At 36.6% G+C, this 14,364-nt stretch overlaps 2 protein-coding genes across 2 annotated transcripts in view; one reads left to right on the top strand and one right to left on the bottom strand.

Moving 5' to 3' along the window:
* LOC120335200 (N-acetylglucosamine-1-phosphodiester alpha-N-acetylglucosaminidase-like) overlaps window positions 1–14,364 on the bottom strand; it is a 220,740-nt gene that overhangs the window by 120,899 nt on the left and 85,477 nt on the right. The window lies entirely within an intron of this gene.
* Window positions 9,860–14,364, top strand: part of LOC120335070 (uncharacterized) — a 69,307-nt gene continuing 64,802 nt past the window's right edge. Inside the window, exons 1-2 of the mRNA XM_078116437.1 lie at window positions 9,860–9,944; window positions 12,616–12,714. Coding sequence (XP_077972563.1) covers window positions 9,899–9,944; window positions 12,616–12,714 — 145 coding nt within the window. The 5' untranslated portion in view covers window positions 9,860–9,898. The remainder of the gene's footprint in view (window positions 9,945–12,615; window positions 12,715–14,364) is intronic.

Raw genomic sequence — 14,364 nt, 5'->3', positions numbered from 1 at the left:
TTCCAATTTTCCTTATTTTATTTTTTTTACGGGTTCGGAGACTAGCCAAGTGACTACAATGGTGTTTGTATCTGAAAGTGTGGCCTAAGCTTAACCAAGCACACATACTACTTTTGGTGTCCGCTATCTTGGCTTGGCTTACCACGTGAGTACCAGGGAAACGGCCAACCGCTGAAACGCCAAGAGATACATAAACTATATAAAATTATTGTGGTGCATTACACGCACTATTTCAGTAGTAGGGAAGACTCATCTTTGAGTAAAGTTTTTTTTTTTCTGGGTCATATGAGACTTTCAACTATAATTCATCATGTCGAATTTATGGAAACACCTTCATATGACATCGGAAATAATCTTATGCGCATACGTTCATCTGACATCGGGAAAAATTCTTTCAACATTCGGCCAAATTTTTATTTATATTTAGCGAATTCGTTATTAGATCTTCGAAGCCATATACTAGTTTTTTTTTATTCAATTATTCCTCGAGTCTTATGGAGCGCAATATTTCACCCAGCCACGAGTCACGGGTTACCCGAATCTTGAATCAAGTACGAGTCAGCTATCACTGAGTCAAGTTTAACAGGCGGTTGAGTGAGTCGTGTCAATCCATCCATACACAAACCCGAAGTCGAGTCACGCATGATCTCGAGACAAGTTTTAGTCCGTAATCGAGTCAATTACTAAATTACGTCTTATTGCAGTTGGCTGAGTACTAGTCATTTCAACCAGCATACTCGAGTTCTTTCGAGCCTCAAATAAATTGTTAGTCGAGTCTTGCAGAATATCAAAGTCGAGTTACGCACGATTTCGAGTCACACAGGAACTCAAGTCAAATTCGAGTAGTGTATGATCTCGAGTCAAGTCCGAAGTCGAGTCAATCACTTAATTGGGTCAGAGTTCGAGTCATTCTATTTAGATTACTCGAGTTCTTCTAGAGACGATGTCATGACTCGTGTTTCCCCAATGCTGACGTGTCCTTGTATTTTGACATTTCTCTCTTGTTTTCAGATGAATGTAGTATCACATACATTCCTCCTACCAAATGCTTCCGAGAAGTTGTGTGCAAATAATGCCACTTTCAGCGATGCAGAATCAATCTGCAAATCAATGAAAGGAAAACCGGCAAATATTTACGACCTCGATCATTATCAAAAGTTGTAGTCTCATATTCGCTCACTCATACCTGCTGGTCGATCATTCTTTTCCGTCTGGACAGGCATGAAGTATAAGGTCAGTTATCAAGCAATCTTGGATCCTGCCATACTTTGTCAATGATTACTACCTCTACTATAAAGCCCATTAATACTAGTAAATATTTTCGTTTTTATCTGAAACCACCTTTATTTTTTGAAACTCTTTATTCCTCCTTTCCCATGCATAACTTCGTTATTTGTTCAATTGTTAATGGATTCTTTGCTAGTGTTGTTCGTCACACTCCCGTTTTTGTACAGTCTAAGACAGGGGTCTCCGACTCAAAATATGTCGCGTGCCACTTTTAAAAATTTATTGATCATTAAAAAAATTTATTAGGTACACAATTGATATTTAAGACAGCATATAAACTCTCGTCCGTTAGTCGTGTGCGAAAAGCTGATTTGTTACCCTTCATTGTTAAAAAAATTGCTGCTAATTACTTCACAAACCTTCAACATTTAATAAAGCTTACTTCAACGAAATGACGCGACAATTTTGTAATCATCTCACTTATGGCAAAGCCTGCTTTCAACAAATCTTTACAAGTTTTGTTTACATCTGAGAAAAAAAAATTTCAGTTTCATCAGTGAAAATTTTAATGGCGATACCTTTTCGTGACGAATTGTTTTAGTATATCACGGTATTTTTTTCCTGTGTAATGAGCCGTAATACCGTCGGATTTTATATCATTTTCGAACAGTGATAATTGCGCAACATTTGAAACACTGAACCTTGTTATTATAATTCCACACAAAATACAGATCCTCCCAATTCTCATAAAATATTCTGTGCTGTTCCGAACATTCACGCTCCTTGAATAAAGCGCATTGGGGTACTACTTTATAAAAAGTTTATAATAATCTAGTTTTGCGTTAACTACACATATGCAGAATTAATGATTCATAATTGCAAGCTTCTATGATCTGACCGAAACTTGTTTATTTCGTCACAATGAGAACGAAATGAAAATTATTGAATTTACGGTTTTAATTAACTATCAATAAAATATGAACACGATCAAACTCTTAGTTGACATCGTACATGTTTATAAAACAATCTTACCACGTCTGGTTTTTAGTGCCAGCAATAAATCACTGCCTGATTTTATTTTCTTGTTTTTATTACTCATTCAATCGCCTTTTATGCTCATTATGGAGTCGAAATAAACTTATCTTATCTGATCTATACATAAGGCGCACCTGATTGTGAGACACACGGTCAATTTTTAATTCAAAATGTTCTTTACGATCCGTAAAATACGGTAATTTTATTATTTCTTTACTATCATTAACCGTATAACCCTATACTTGTATTGATCGCCATGTCTATTGAAATTTTTGTTCAAAAAGAAAATCCATACCTGTCTCCTTGCGATTTCTTTATATAACCAAACACGATAATAAACAGTGATTCGATCATGCGTGAGTTTCTTTGTTATTGCACTTTCAGTTTATGGAAATCAGACAGAATAGGCAGTCAATCGTGAAATAGAAATTATTCATGCGTGAAAGTGACCACGCCTACCATATGTATTATCTCGGCCTAGGGCTGGTATATTACTGGGAGAATCTCAAATTTCACATTTTTGTCTTAGTGACAGAGGATTTATTTCTTTGTTGTTTGTAGATTGTGATTCCATCCACGTATTTTCAACGTATTTTTTGAATAAGTTATTATGTGTTATTTGTAGATTGTTGTTAGCGAGTTAGTCTTAATAGGTGGAGCTCGAGACTTGACAAATTCTAAAAGGGGGCACGGCATCAAAAGTTTGAGAACGTTTGGATTTTTATTGTTACAGAACAAACTGCTCTCGCTGTCAAGTGGAGAAACTACAACAATGAAGATGAGGCGTGGTTGTCTGGTTTTCGTCAAAACACCGAATTGTACACAAATGATGCTCTACGTGCCTCCGATTTATTACTTTTCTATGCAGTATAAAAGCTGCTGGGTAACCAGCTTTGGTTTTTCGCGGGTCTCTTCCCCAGTTGAAATGTGTGACTATGGTTATCTTTTCACTTCGTATTTTGTGTAAAATTTATCTTTTTTACTAGCCGGAAAAAATAAATTTGACTTGGAGATCTCGAGAAAGAACCTAAGAGATTATTCAATCTGTGTCACTTGTGAAATATAAAACCAGCTCAAAACCCAACAGAACTTCGTTAACGGACTGAATAATATAAATGGCAAAGGGTTGAACTTTTACTTTATTACTTAAATTATCTATTTATTATCATATAATTCATACCTTGGATTGGTCGCCTTGTCTATTAAAACTTTTGCTCAGTAAATCAAATCCATAGCTGTTACCATGTGATTTCTGTATATAACGGAACATAACGATAAATATTGATTTGGTCATTTAAGGGTTTTCTTTGTTTTGAACACGAAATGTTATTTTTATGTTGTTGTTATTTTTTTTAAGATATGAAATGTTTTTTGCTGTAATTACTGAACCAACTGCTTTAAAATTTACAGTAGTTAAAGATTGTATTTGCTAGAAAGCTGTTTCTTTTCTTCTTTCATAAATTGGGATCCATGACATTTTTTTGTTTTGTTTAATGACGTCATCAGAATTAAAACTTGCGCATTTTGTCCCAGTTCACATTCGCAATCTAGTGGCCAGAATTAGTTGTGTGCTGTCTAATGCAAAATATTAGATACTCGTACTACTTCGCTTTTGCTTTCGTGTTTATATATTTGTTCATCGCTCTAAAAGTAATCAATCGTATATATCAAATTACTCATGCGTGAAAGCAAACACGCCTACTATAATTATGAGCATCTTGGGTAGGAAAAAGACCAGCCAACAAAAAATATGGCGCAAAATAAAGACGCACTCACTCAAATGTAAAGAAGACTCGTCACTCGCTCGCTCGCTCAGAAGTAAAAAAAAATCTTCTCTGAGCTAGGTTTCGGGCACTCACTCAGAAGTAAAGGAGACTCATCACTGAGCAAAGGTATGGCACTTACTCAGAAATAAAGGTGACTCATCTCTGAGCAAAGTTACGGGCACTCTCTCAGAATTAAAGGAGACTCATCTCTGAGCAAACTGACGGGCACTTGCTCAGAAGTAAAAAAAGTCTCATCTCTGAGCTAAGTTTCGGGCACTCACTCAGAAGTAAAGGAGACTCATCACTGAGCAAAGTTGGGGCACATACTCAGAAGTAAAGATGACTCATCTCTTAGCAATGTTATGCGCACTCACTCGGAAGTAGAAAAGACTCGTGTCTGACAGATTGACGGACACTCACACAGAAGTAAAGAAAACTTAATTGTGAAAAAAGTTAGAGGCACACACTCATAATAACGCATCAACTACTTTATTAGAGACATTTCCACCCACTTGGAATAACCCAGCGATATCTAACAGAATAACGCTCATACATTACGTCATCATGCATTAAAAATATATATATTGGCCTTCCCAACGTTTGGGCTGGCTACGATCTTCAATACTAACTCTATCGTAATACAGTAAACTCAATGTCAATTATTTGTTTGCCATCACAACTTCATCCAGGCTGTAATAAAATACTCACAAAGAGCTTTTGTATAATTTTCAACAATACGTAACTAAGTACGCTCTATGCGTAGTTGCATTGCTACCTTCCCGTCTGTACTGAAATAAATATTACTGACAGCTTGGTTTGCTAGTGAGTATTTACCCATATGAGTATGTGGAGTGTCTGAAGTAGCATCCAATACTCATAGCACAAAGAGTAACCTTGACTAAATCAGTTTATTTTGAACGTCTTCATACATATGTTAAGGTTATTTCAAAATACCGATACGCGCCATCTTTGAATATCAAACAACGATAATTTGTGAAATATTCTTCGAATGCGTGACGGAAGGCATCGCCCCACTAATTATTTTTTGCTGGCTGAGTTACACACATCACGATTTTTGCACGATCTTGGTAAAATATTGACTTTGTGTTTTCTGTCATGTATTAATTAGTCCCATGTTTTTACGCTTCAACTAATTGGCGCAATTAAAACCATGTGTTGCAATGGTGAACTGTTCCATTAGTTCTCTATGTATGGTACGTTTGGTGATATAAGTTTGGATCTGTCACACTTATTTCCATCTATTAAAACTAAATTTTTATTGTTCTCCCGTTTCAACTTTCTTTTATCATAGTTGGTGTGCTTGTTGACGTTCTGTATACGTTTTCGCGAGGAAATTAAAATAGATTTTAAATATTATCCGAGATAATGACTGAAAATGCGAAACCATATTTATCATTTTCGTGACTCCAGTCATTAGCGCTCGGTATAACGGTCATCAATCAGTGGTAATTTTCTTTACAGTAAACGGTTTGACAAGCTTCTGAAAAACTTTAACACTGGCCATGTGTAAATGTAATAGTATAGCGTGTAACTGTCTGTAGTCGGTTGCATGACCATGCTTGATCGTGTATAATTGGACCAATAATGCGTATTCAATGAAAGTATCAGATTTCATTACCTCCCTGACAATTTCCGTTTGGACGAATATTCGGGTGCAGTACAGCATGATTGATGGCAGCGATCGTGTATAGTGACACACAGCAAGAATTTCGTCTGCAGTTGTATAGTTTTTGTTTCAGATGTTTCGCGAGTTTAATTAAAAATTATGGTTGAATTGTTAGCGAGACATGTTTTAGCAGATTAAGGGCAAATTCGGGCGTAACTTTCGACACAACCTCGTTAAAATGTCTAAAGTTTGTGGTGACAATAATTGGGATTATATGAACATATAGAGCTTAAAATGTATAAAATATAATTTACATTTCATGTATCTGTTTACGAAAACGATAGATTTGGAATTACTTTTTGACGTAACTTAAAATTTTAGATGTTTTAGAGACGTATGCAATCGTAAATATTTGTATTTTAATGGCAGGACTGAACCTATGGATTATTATCATGTTATTGAAACGTTCATGTTGTTGGGATAAATATCACTTCACTCTGTATCTATACTTGAATAAATGCGCCAAATTTTTGTAGTCAGAAGCATCTTCTTTGGGTCGCCCGTAGACTTTGCTTTGCCCCATTTTTTGGTGATATAAAAAACTTCTGCGGAAACTGCTGGCCTACTGTCATTGAATTATAGCATAACTCTATTGTAAGTGTTTCAAGTATCGTCTTGTGGTAATTTCTAGCAAAAGGAAGCCCCAACAACGCCTTCAACTGTCTTCATTATTTAATTCACGGTATTAAGGCTGTCTGCAATTCTAGCGATACTTTTAGGATAGGACAGGATTTACATATTTATCCCTGGGGGAGGAAAGCCGAAAGGACGGCTAGCAACCGACGGCTTCTCGTCAGGTTACCAGTTCATATGCTAATATTTAACCAGTTATCTATTTTAGATGCTTTGACGTGATGTTGGAGAAAGCAGTAACAGACCAGCGGTTTCGTGAACCACCCTACGGGGGCGAGGAGTCCAGCAATTCTCTTGCACGCAAATATCCCCCTCTGGATAAAATGATTGCGACTGTCAGTGGCATTTAGAGCAATTTGTTGAACGCGCTGCGTTAAAATTTGAATAAGATATCCTGACATATTATTGGTTATCATAGAAATCTTGGCTTCCGTCATATCTCAACTCTATTTCCTCATTAAAGTTGAGTCATTCCCTACGTCATAGCAAGGAACAACGCCCGTGCTTACTTCAGGTTGTGGCAGGCAGTGGAATAGATAAATGTTAGGTTATTCGAACTTGCGTAGTTACAATCTCCGAGGTTTGGGCTTTATCGGCACGGGTTAAGAATTAGGGTTGAAGGTGAAATACGTCTAGCACTAAAGCTATAATGATCTTGCAGCAATGCGAGAGGCAAGGTGGTTGGTTTATGTAATTTTTAGTTTTTGAAATATCGATTTATAAGAATATGGCAGCGAGCTTAGAAACCGTCTGTCCTGTGCAATTGGTGCAAACGTAACTAAATGAAATTAATGGTTTAATTTGGAATGGATATTTTATGGTAAATCTCAAGTGCATTGTAGTAGCTACAATCTCCCTTAATCTACTTATGATAATCAGCAATGTAACAATGTTTTCTCACAGTCATAATTCTATAATCTGATGACAAATAATAACAATTCTAGCGATACTTTTAGGATAGGACAGGATTTACATATTTATCCCTGGGGGAGGAAAGCCGAAAGGACGGCTAGCAACCGACGGCTTCTCGTCAGGTTACCAGTCCATATGCTAATATTTAACCAGTTATCTATTTTAGATGCTTTGACGTGATGTTGGAGAAAGCAGTAACAGACCAGCGGTTTCGTGAACCACCCTACGGGGGCGAGGAGTCCAGCAATTCTCTTGCACGCAAATATCCCCCTCTGGATAAAATGATTGCGACTGTCAGTGGCATTTAGAGCAATTTGTTGAACGCGCTGCGTTAAAATTTGAATAAGATATCCTGACATATTATTGGTTATCATAGAAATCTTGGCTTCCGTAATATCTCAACTCTATTTCCTCATTAAAGTTGAGTCATTCCCTACGTCATAGCAAGGAACAACGCCCGTGCTTACTTCAGGCTGTGGCAGGCAGTGGAATAGATAAATGTTAGGTTATTCGAACTTGCGTAGTTACAATCTCCGAGGTTTGGGCTTTTTCGGCACGGGTTAAGAATTAGGGTTGAAGGTGAAATACGTCTAGCACTAAAGCTATAATGATCTTGCAGCAATGCGAGAGGCAAGGTGGTTGGTGTATGTAATTTTTAGTTTTTGAAATATCGATTTATAAGAATATGGCAGCGAGCTTAGAAACCGTCTGTCCTGTGCAATTGGTGCAAACGTAACTAAATGAAATTAATGGTTTAATTTGGAATGGATATTTTATGGTAAATCTCAAGTGCATTGTAGTAGCTACAATCTCCCTTAATCTACTTATGATAATCAGCAATGTAACAATGTTTTTTCACAGTCATAATTCTATAATCTGATGACAAATAATAACAATTCTAGCGATACTTTTAGGATAGGACAGAATTTACATATTTATCCCTGGGGGAGGAAAGCCGAAAGGACGGCTAGCAACCGACGGCTTCTCGTCAGGTTACCAGTCCATATGCTAATATTTAACCAGTTATCTATTTTAGATGCTTTGACGTGATGTTGGAGAAAGCAGTAACAGACCAGCGGTTTCGTGAACCACCCTACGGGGGCGAGGAGTCCAGCAATTCTCTTGCACGCAAATATCCCCCTCTGGATAAAATGATTGCGACTGTCAGTGGCATTTAGAGCAATTTGTTGAACGCGCTGCGTTAAAATTTGAATAAGATATCCTGACATATTATTGGTTATCATAGAAATCTTGGCTTCCGTAATATCTCAACTCTATTTCCTCATTAAAGTTGAGTCATTCCCTACGTCATAGCAAGGAACAACGCCCGTGCTTACTTCAGGCTGTGGCAGGCAGTGGAATAGATAAATGTTAGGTTATTCGAACTTGCGTAGTTACAATCTCCGAGGTTTGGGCTTTTTCGGCACGGGTTAAGAATTAGGGTTGAAGGTGAAATACGTCTAGCACTAAAGCTATAATGATCTTGCAGCAATGCGAGAGGCAAGGTGGTTGGTGTATGTAATTTTTAGTTTTTGAAATATCGATTTATAAAAATATGGCAGCGAGCTTAGAAACCGTCTGTCCTGTGCAATTGGTGCAAACGTAACTAAATGAAATTAATGGTTTAATTTGGAATGGATATTTTATGGTAAATCTCAAGTGCATTGTAGTAGCTACAATCTCCCTTAATCTACTTATGATAATCAGCAATGTAACAATGTTTTTTCACAGTCATAATTCTATAATCTGATGACAAATAATAACAATTCTAGCGATACTTTTAGGATAGGACAGGATTTACATATTTATCCCTGGGGGAGGAAAGCCGAAAGGACGGCTAGCAACCGACGGCTTCTCGTCAGGTTACCAGTCCATATGCTAATATTTAACCAGTTATCTATTTTAGATGCTTTGACGTGATGTTGGAGAAAGCAGTAACAGACCAGCGGTTTCGTGAACCACCCTACGGGGGCGAGGAGTCCAGCAATTCTCTTGCACGCAAATATCCCCCTCTGGATAAAATGATTGCGACTGTCAGTGGCATTTAGAGCAATTTGTTGAACGCGCTGCGTTAAAATTTGAATAAGATATCCTGACATATTATTGGTTATCATAGAAATCTTGGCTTCCGTCATATCTCAACTCTATTTCCTCATTAAAGTTGAGTCATTCCCTACGTCATAGCAAGGAACAACGCCCGTGCTTACTTCAGGCTGTGGCAGGCAGTTTAATAGATAAATGTTAGGTTATTCGAACTTGCGTAGTTACAATCCCCGAGGTTTGGGCTTTTTCGGCACGGGTTAAGAATTAGGGTTGAAGGTGAAATACGTCTAGCACAAAAGCTATAATGATCTTGCAGCAATGCGAGAGGCAAGGTGGTTGGTGTATGTAATTTTTAGTTTTTGAAATATCGATTTATAAGAATATGGCAGCGAGCTTAGAAACCGTCTGTCCTGTGCAATTGGTGCAAACGTAACTAAATGAAATTAATGGTTTAATTTGGAATGGATATTTTATGGTAAATCTCAAGTGCATTGTAGTAGCTACAATCTCCCTTAATCTACTTATGATAATCAGCAATGTAACAATGTTTTTTCACAGACATAATTCTATAATCTGATGACAAATAATGATTTAAATGGCGGATCAGTGTCAAGATCAACCATCGGTTCCAAGCAATACGGGTGAGATATCTTGAATTTTAGATGAAATTTCTAGCGTTCAGTATGTGAGAGCATTCGTAAATGTTCCATAAATAAATCAGTGTCAACACAAACAAGGCCCAATTTCAATCCCAATCCCAGCCGATGCAATCAAAATATCGTGATCAGCGACTCAGAAATAGGGACGAAATTTGGAATCTAAACCGGAATTGAGTCGTCAATTTTGAAACTCTAATTCGATGTCTAATCTACACCATTTTGTTTATTCACTAAAATAGAGGTGTGCAACCGGTGGACCGCGGGAGAAATGCGGTCGCCCAAAAAATTTGTGCGGTCCTCGAAGTGACAATTTTAAATGACTTGCCTTTGAAACTAGTTTTCTTCAATTTAGTTTAATCTAGTATGCGCGAATGATTCCAATGCCTTCGCGCTTCAACAGCGAAATGCGCTTCAGAATGTGTAACAAAACAACACTGCGCGCTCTTCCGCGTAAATCTTATTTCGTTTTTTCTTGCAAAGCGGTGTGGCAAGTAGTTGTTAATTTATTTTAGGAAGCTCGTTTCTATATTTCTTTCCATGCTTTGTGGCCATGATGCATAGAAAAAAGCCGCTTTCCTTATGAGGTCGATTTTCAGTCTACGGTCTTCGGATTTTTATCACGGCTAAGCTTTCGTAGCCGTCCGAACCAGATAACATCGACATTATTATATGTCAATCTCAAGAAAATTATTTTTGGTTTCGATACGTCTCCGTGATTGGAGGGAACTATAGCGGTAGGGTTGCAATATCTGCGAAATGGCATATTTGCTCGCTCATATAATGTCGTGCATCTGCTTTCAATTTAATAGCTCACGTAAAGCTGTGTAACCCTTTGCTGGGTTTGCTTGCCTTTGAGTCAGTCTCTGCATTTGCTCTGATTTAAACTGCTTTCAGTCAAATTTTTTGATTGAATTTTGAGCGGTTAAGTGGGGTCGAATTTTTAGTGTGAAAATAATTCTCACGGAAAAACAAAATATTCATTTTTTTAAAGAACATTCATTTCATTAAGTATGCATGTTAACATGAGTCTTATGAGACCGATCACATAATTTGAACTGATTAGTGTTTGTCCTGAGCTTTTTAGAGGTGAACGTACATTTCGAAGAAGCAGAATGTTAAGAGTCAGAGATTTGCTCAATGAACTTTGGTTATTCGGAATGTAATTAGGAATTATATCCATTTAGTATTGACACATACGGATCCACACTGCTTAGCCAATAATTATAGCACACATTATAATCATGTGACAGATATCGTGTCTTTATTAACGCAATTAGGTATTCTCGTTCCATGAAGTTAGCTGAAGTGGTTTCATTTAACGAAGATCTCGCGTGTATTTTATTTTGATAGTTATTAATAACCTTCCATGGATGCGTAAATAGTAAAGTTGAACAATTCAGAATCCCAAAGTATTGGAATTCAAAAGGATTCGATAACAGGGTTCGGTTTAAGAGTCTTCGATAGAGTGCGGCAATTTTCGAATTTCGAGTATTTTCTTTATTAATTATTATAAATTGGAATAGCATAATCTTTTTACAAGGAATAACAAGAATATATGTAAGCTTTCGTTAGATCATAGTCTATTCTTATGCTATTCGTATTTATCTTTATAATACTATTTCGTTCAAGCATCCTAGTGGGAACGGACACATACCGATCCGAAGCATGGAGTGAACAAGAAAAAGGGCTTGCAGTTCATTCAGTACACAATATCCAATACCGTATGTGTTATAAGTCAAAGAGCAAAATTTTGTTTTGCGGCGCGCACACGCAGAGATCTCTCGCGCATGATGTTTAACATTTGCACGACGCACACACAGATGCGATAGACATTCAATACAGTCATCACAGAGGGTTCGACGACGGAGAGTGTTGCATGCTTTTCGCGTTTTCCTTACAACTTGCGTATTATTATTGATGTCGATTAACGGATTAATGTCCGTTTCACCATTACCGTATTGCAACAATCTTAATTCTTTACGAACACGTCTTGTTTCTTTTTACATCGAATGAGTTTTGGGCGTCCAAATTGTAAAAATAAAGATGTGGACTAGAACCAGACAGTAATTGTTCCAGAAATATATTAGCAAATAATTTAATATCAGCATGTCAAACAAAATGCTTCATTGGGGCATTAACTTAGCTCACTTGTTTTAACCTGAAATAATCTGACACATCTTAGTGGTGGGAAATAACTCAACCCAACCTTGGATAATCAGAACTATTTAATAAACAGAAATAAAGAATCAACATTAAATTAAAAAGGTTTTTATTATTCAATCAATCCAATGAACTTCAATTGATCAAATACTAACTCAATTATAATATAAAAAATTTAATTTCAAATATTTTTCTGTCACCACTACTTTACTCAGGGTATAAGAGAAAGCTGAGTGGCGAAGGTTCTGGCTTTTCCAATTCACATAGTAGCTATTTACATACTGGTTTTTCTATAAAGCTTAAGTAGAGAGAGAGAGGCCTTAAAGCTCTCCCCACTTAGTGGTTACTGTCAAGTCTATGACATTTTTGTGTGTATGTTGTCTGGTTGGCAAGCCCCCTTCGATTTTCTTTTTCGTGCAATATTACTATCATTTAAAGCTAATGCTGAATTTGAAATACCAATATTTCTTATACAAATATTTATTTTTTACAGAGACGAACATAACTGACTCTCTCATTCAAGAAGTTCGAGCTGAGCAGATTCGTGAAGTTCATGCTGAGAAGGTCGAGCAGAATGTAACAAACATTGATGGTAGGTTTGATTCCCCAAGATTTCCAGAGTAGAAAAATTCTTAAGTAAAACTATTACCCTAATTCTTTTCAGCCAATTGTTTGATATAAAACATAAATTTGAACCACACTTTGAATTAATGCTTGGTTCTTATTGCAGGTCACTATGTCACTTATGTAATGTTATCAACATTCACATTTATTTGGTAGATAGGGCTGGGCATTAAGAGTCGAATAGTTAATTATTCGAATCGGTTCGGAGCAAAATTTCGATTTACAGCCATTTTTTTTGCGTCAATGGTCGAGTTAAATTTCTCAATTTTTTTCATCTTATTTTTTATCTTATTTTATCCTATTTTTTTCTCTTATCTTATTACCTTCACCAACTTTCCCAAGATAAGATCATAAGTTTGATATTGAGGCTTTAACTTATCCAACTTTCCCAAGATAAGCGTTAATGAGAGTTAAATTTCTCAATTTTTTTCATCTTATTTTTTATCTTATTTTATCTTATTTTTTTTTTCTTATTTTATTACCTTCACCAACTTTCCCAAGATAAGATCATAAGTTTGATATTGAGGCTTTAACTTATCCAACTTTCCCAAGATAAGCGTTAATAAAAGTTAAATTTCTCAATTTTTTTCATCTTATTTTTTATCTTATTTTATCTTATTTTTTTTTTCTTATTTTATTACCTTCACCAACTTTCCCAAGATAAGCTCATAAGTTTGATGGTGAGGCTTTAACTTATCTAATTTGCCCAGGATAAGCACATAAGTTTGATGGCGAGGCTTTAACTTATCTAACTTGCCCAGGATAAGCACATAAGTTTAATGGTGAGGCTTTAACTTATTTAACTTGCTCAGGACAAGCACATGGACTTGCTCAGGACATGCATAGTTCTTATCGCAAGGATCTCTGCTACTTGCGTTATGTTTTTATGATTCACCGTTTCTCTCGGCAAATGAGTCTACTCGGCAAGCCAGACGAGGCTTGTTTTTAAGTCTAAAAAAAGTTTTTTTTGCATATAGCCCCCTAATAAGACGGGGCAGGAAAATCGCAAGTCTGCGGTGCAAAATCGGAATCGGAAATTTCTATGGCTTGTGAGCGGTCGCCGCGTTTGTACATTCGTTAAAATAGCCCATAGTGACTTTTCTGTCGCGTAATATTCAATCCATGACAACTACGGAAATTTTAACTGTCTTTCTACTTTAATTGAATTGTGTTCAACGTAACTCGCGATTGCTTTGACTTACGACCAAATAAATGCATTACTAATCTGAAATAACACAGCAATCTGCGGACATAATAGTATGAGATGAACTGCCTAATTATATTAAGTTATGATAAATATGTTTGCGCTCTTGCGGATTAGTTATCGTCGTTATAAAAATCCCAAGATTTGCTGAAGTAGTATCACTACTCCAAAATACTCGGCAATCCATGGTCATAAAAATCTGGTGATCGCGAGAACGCCGATTCATTTAAATCGACCTGACAGGGATACATGTTATCGCCCCCGAGGTTTTTGATTAGATATTAAAGACAACCCCGGGAAATGTGAATTACCATACCCACCCAATAGGACGTTTCCCCCCAAATAAAATAAAAAATCAGGCCAACACTTTGGGTCTAGAAAAGCGACTACATCTCGGGAAATACTGTACATTTA

This window comes from Styela clava, chromosome 1 (genome assembly GCF_964204865.1).
Source record: "Styela clava chromosome 1, kaStyClav1.hap1.2, whole genome shotgun sequence".
Taxonomy (NCBI): domain Eukaryota; kingdom Metazoa; phylum Chordata; class Ascidiacea; order Stolidobranchia; family Styelidae; genus Styela; species Styela clava.
Note: the sequence above shows the minus strand (reverse complement) of the source record. Positions and strands in the feature narration are given on the sequence as shown.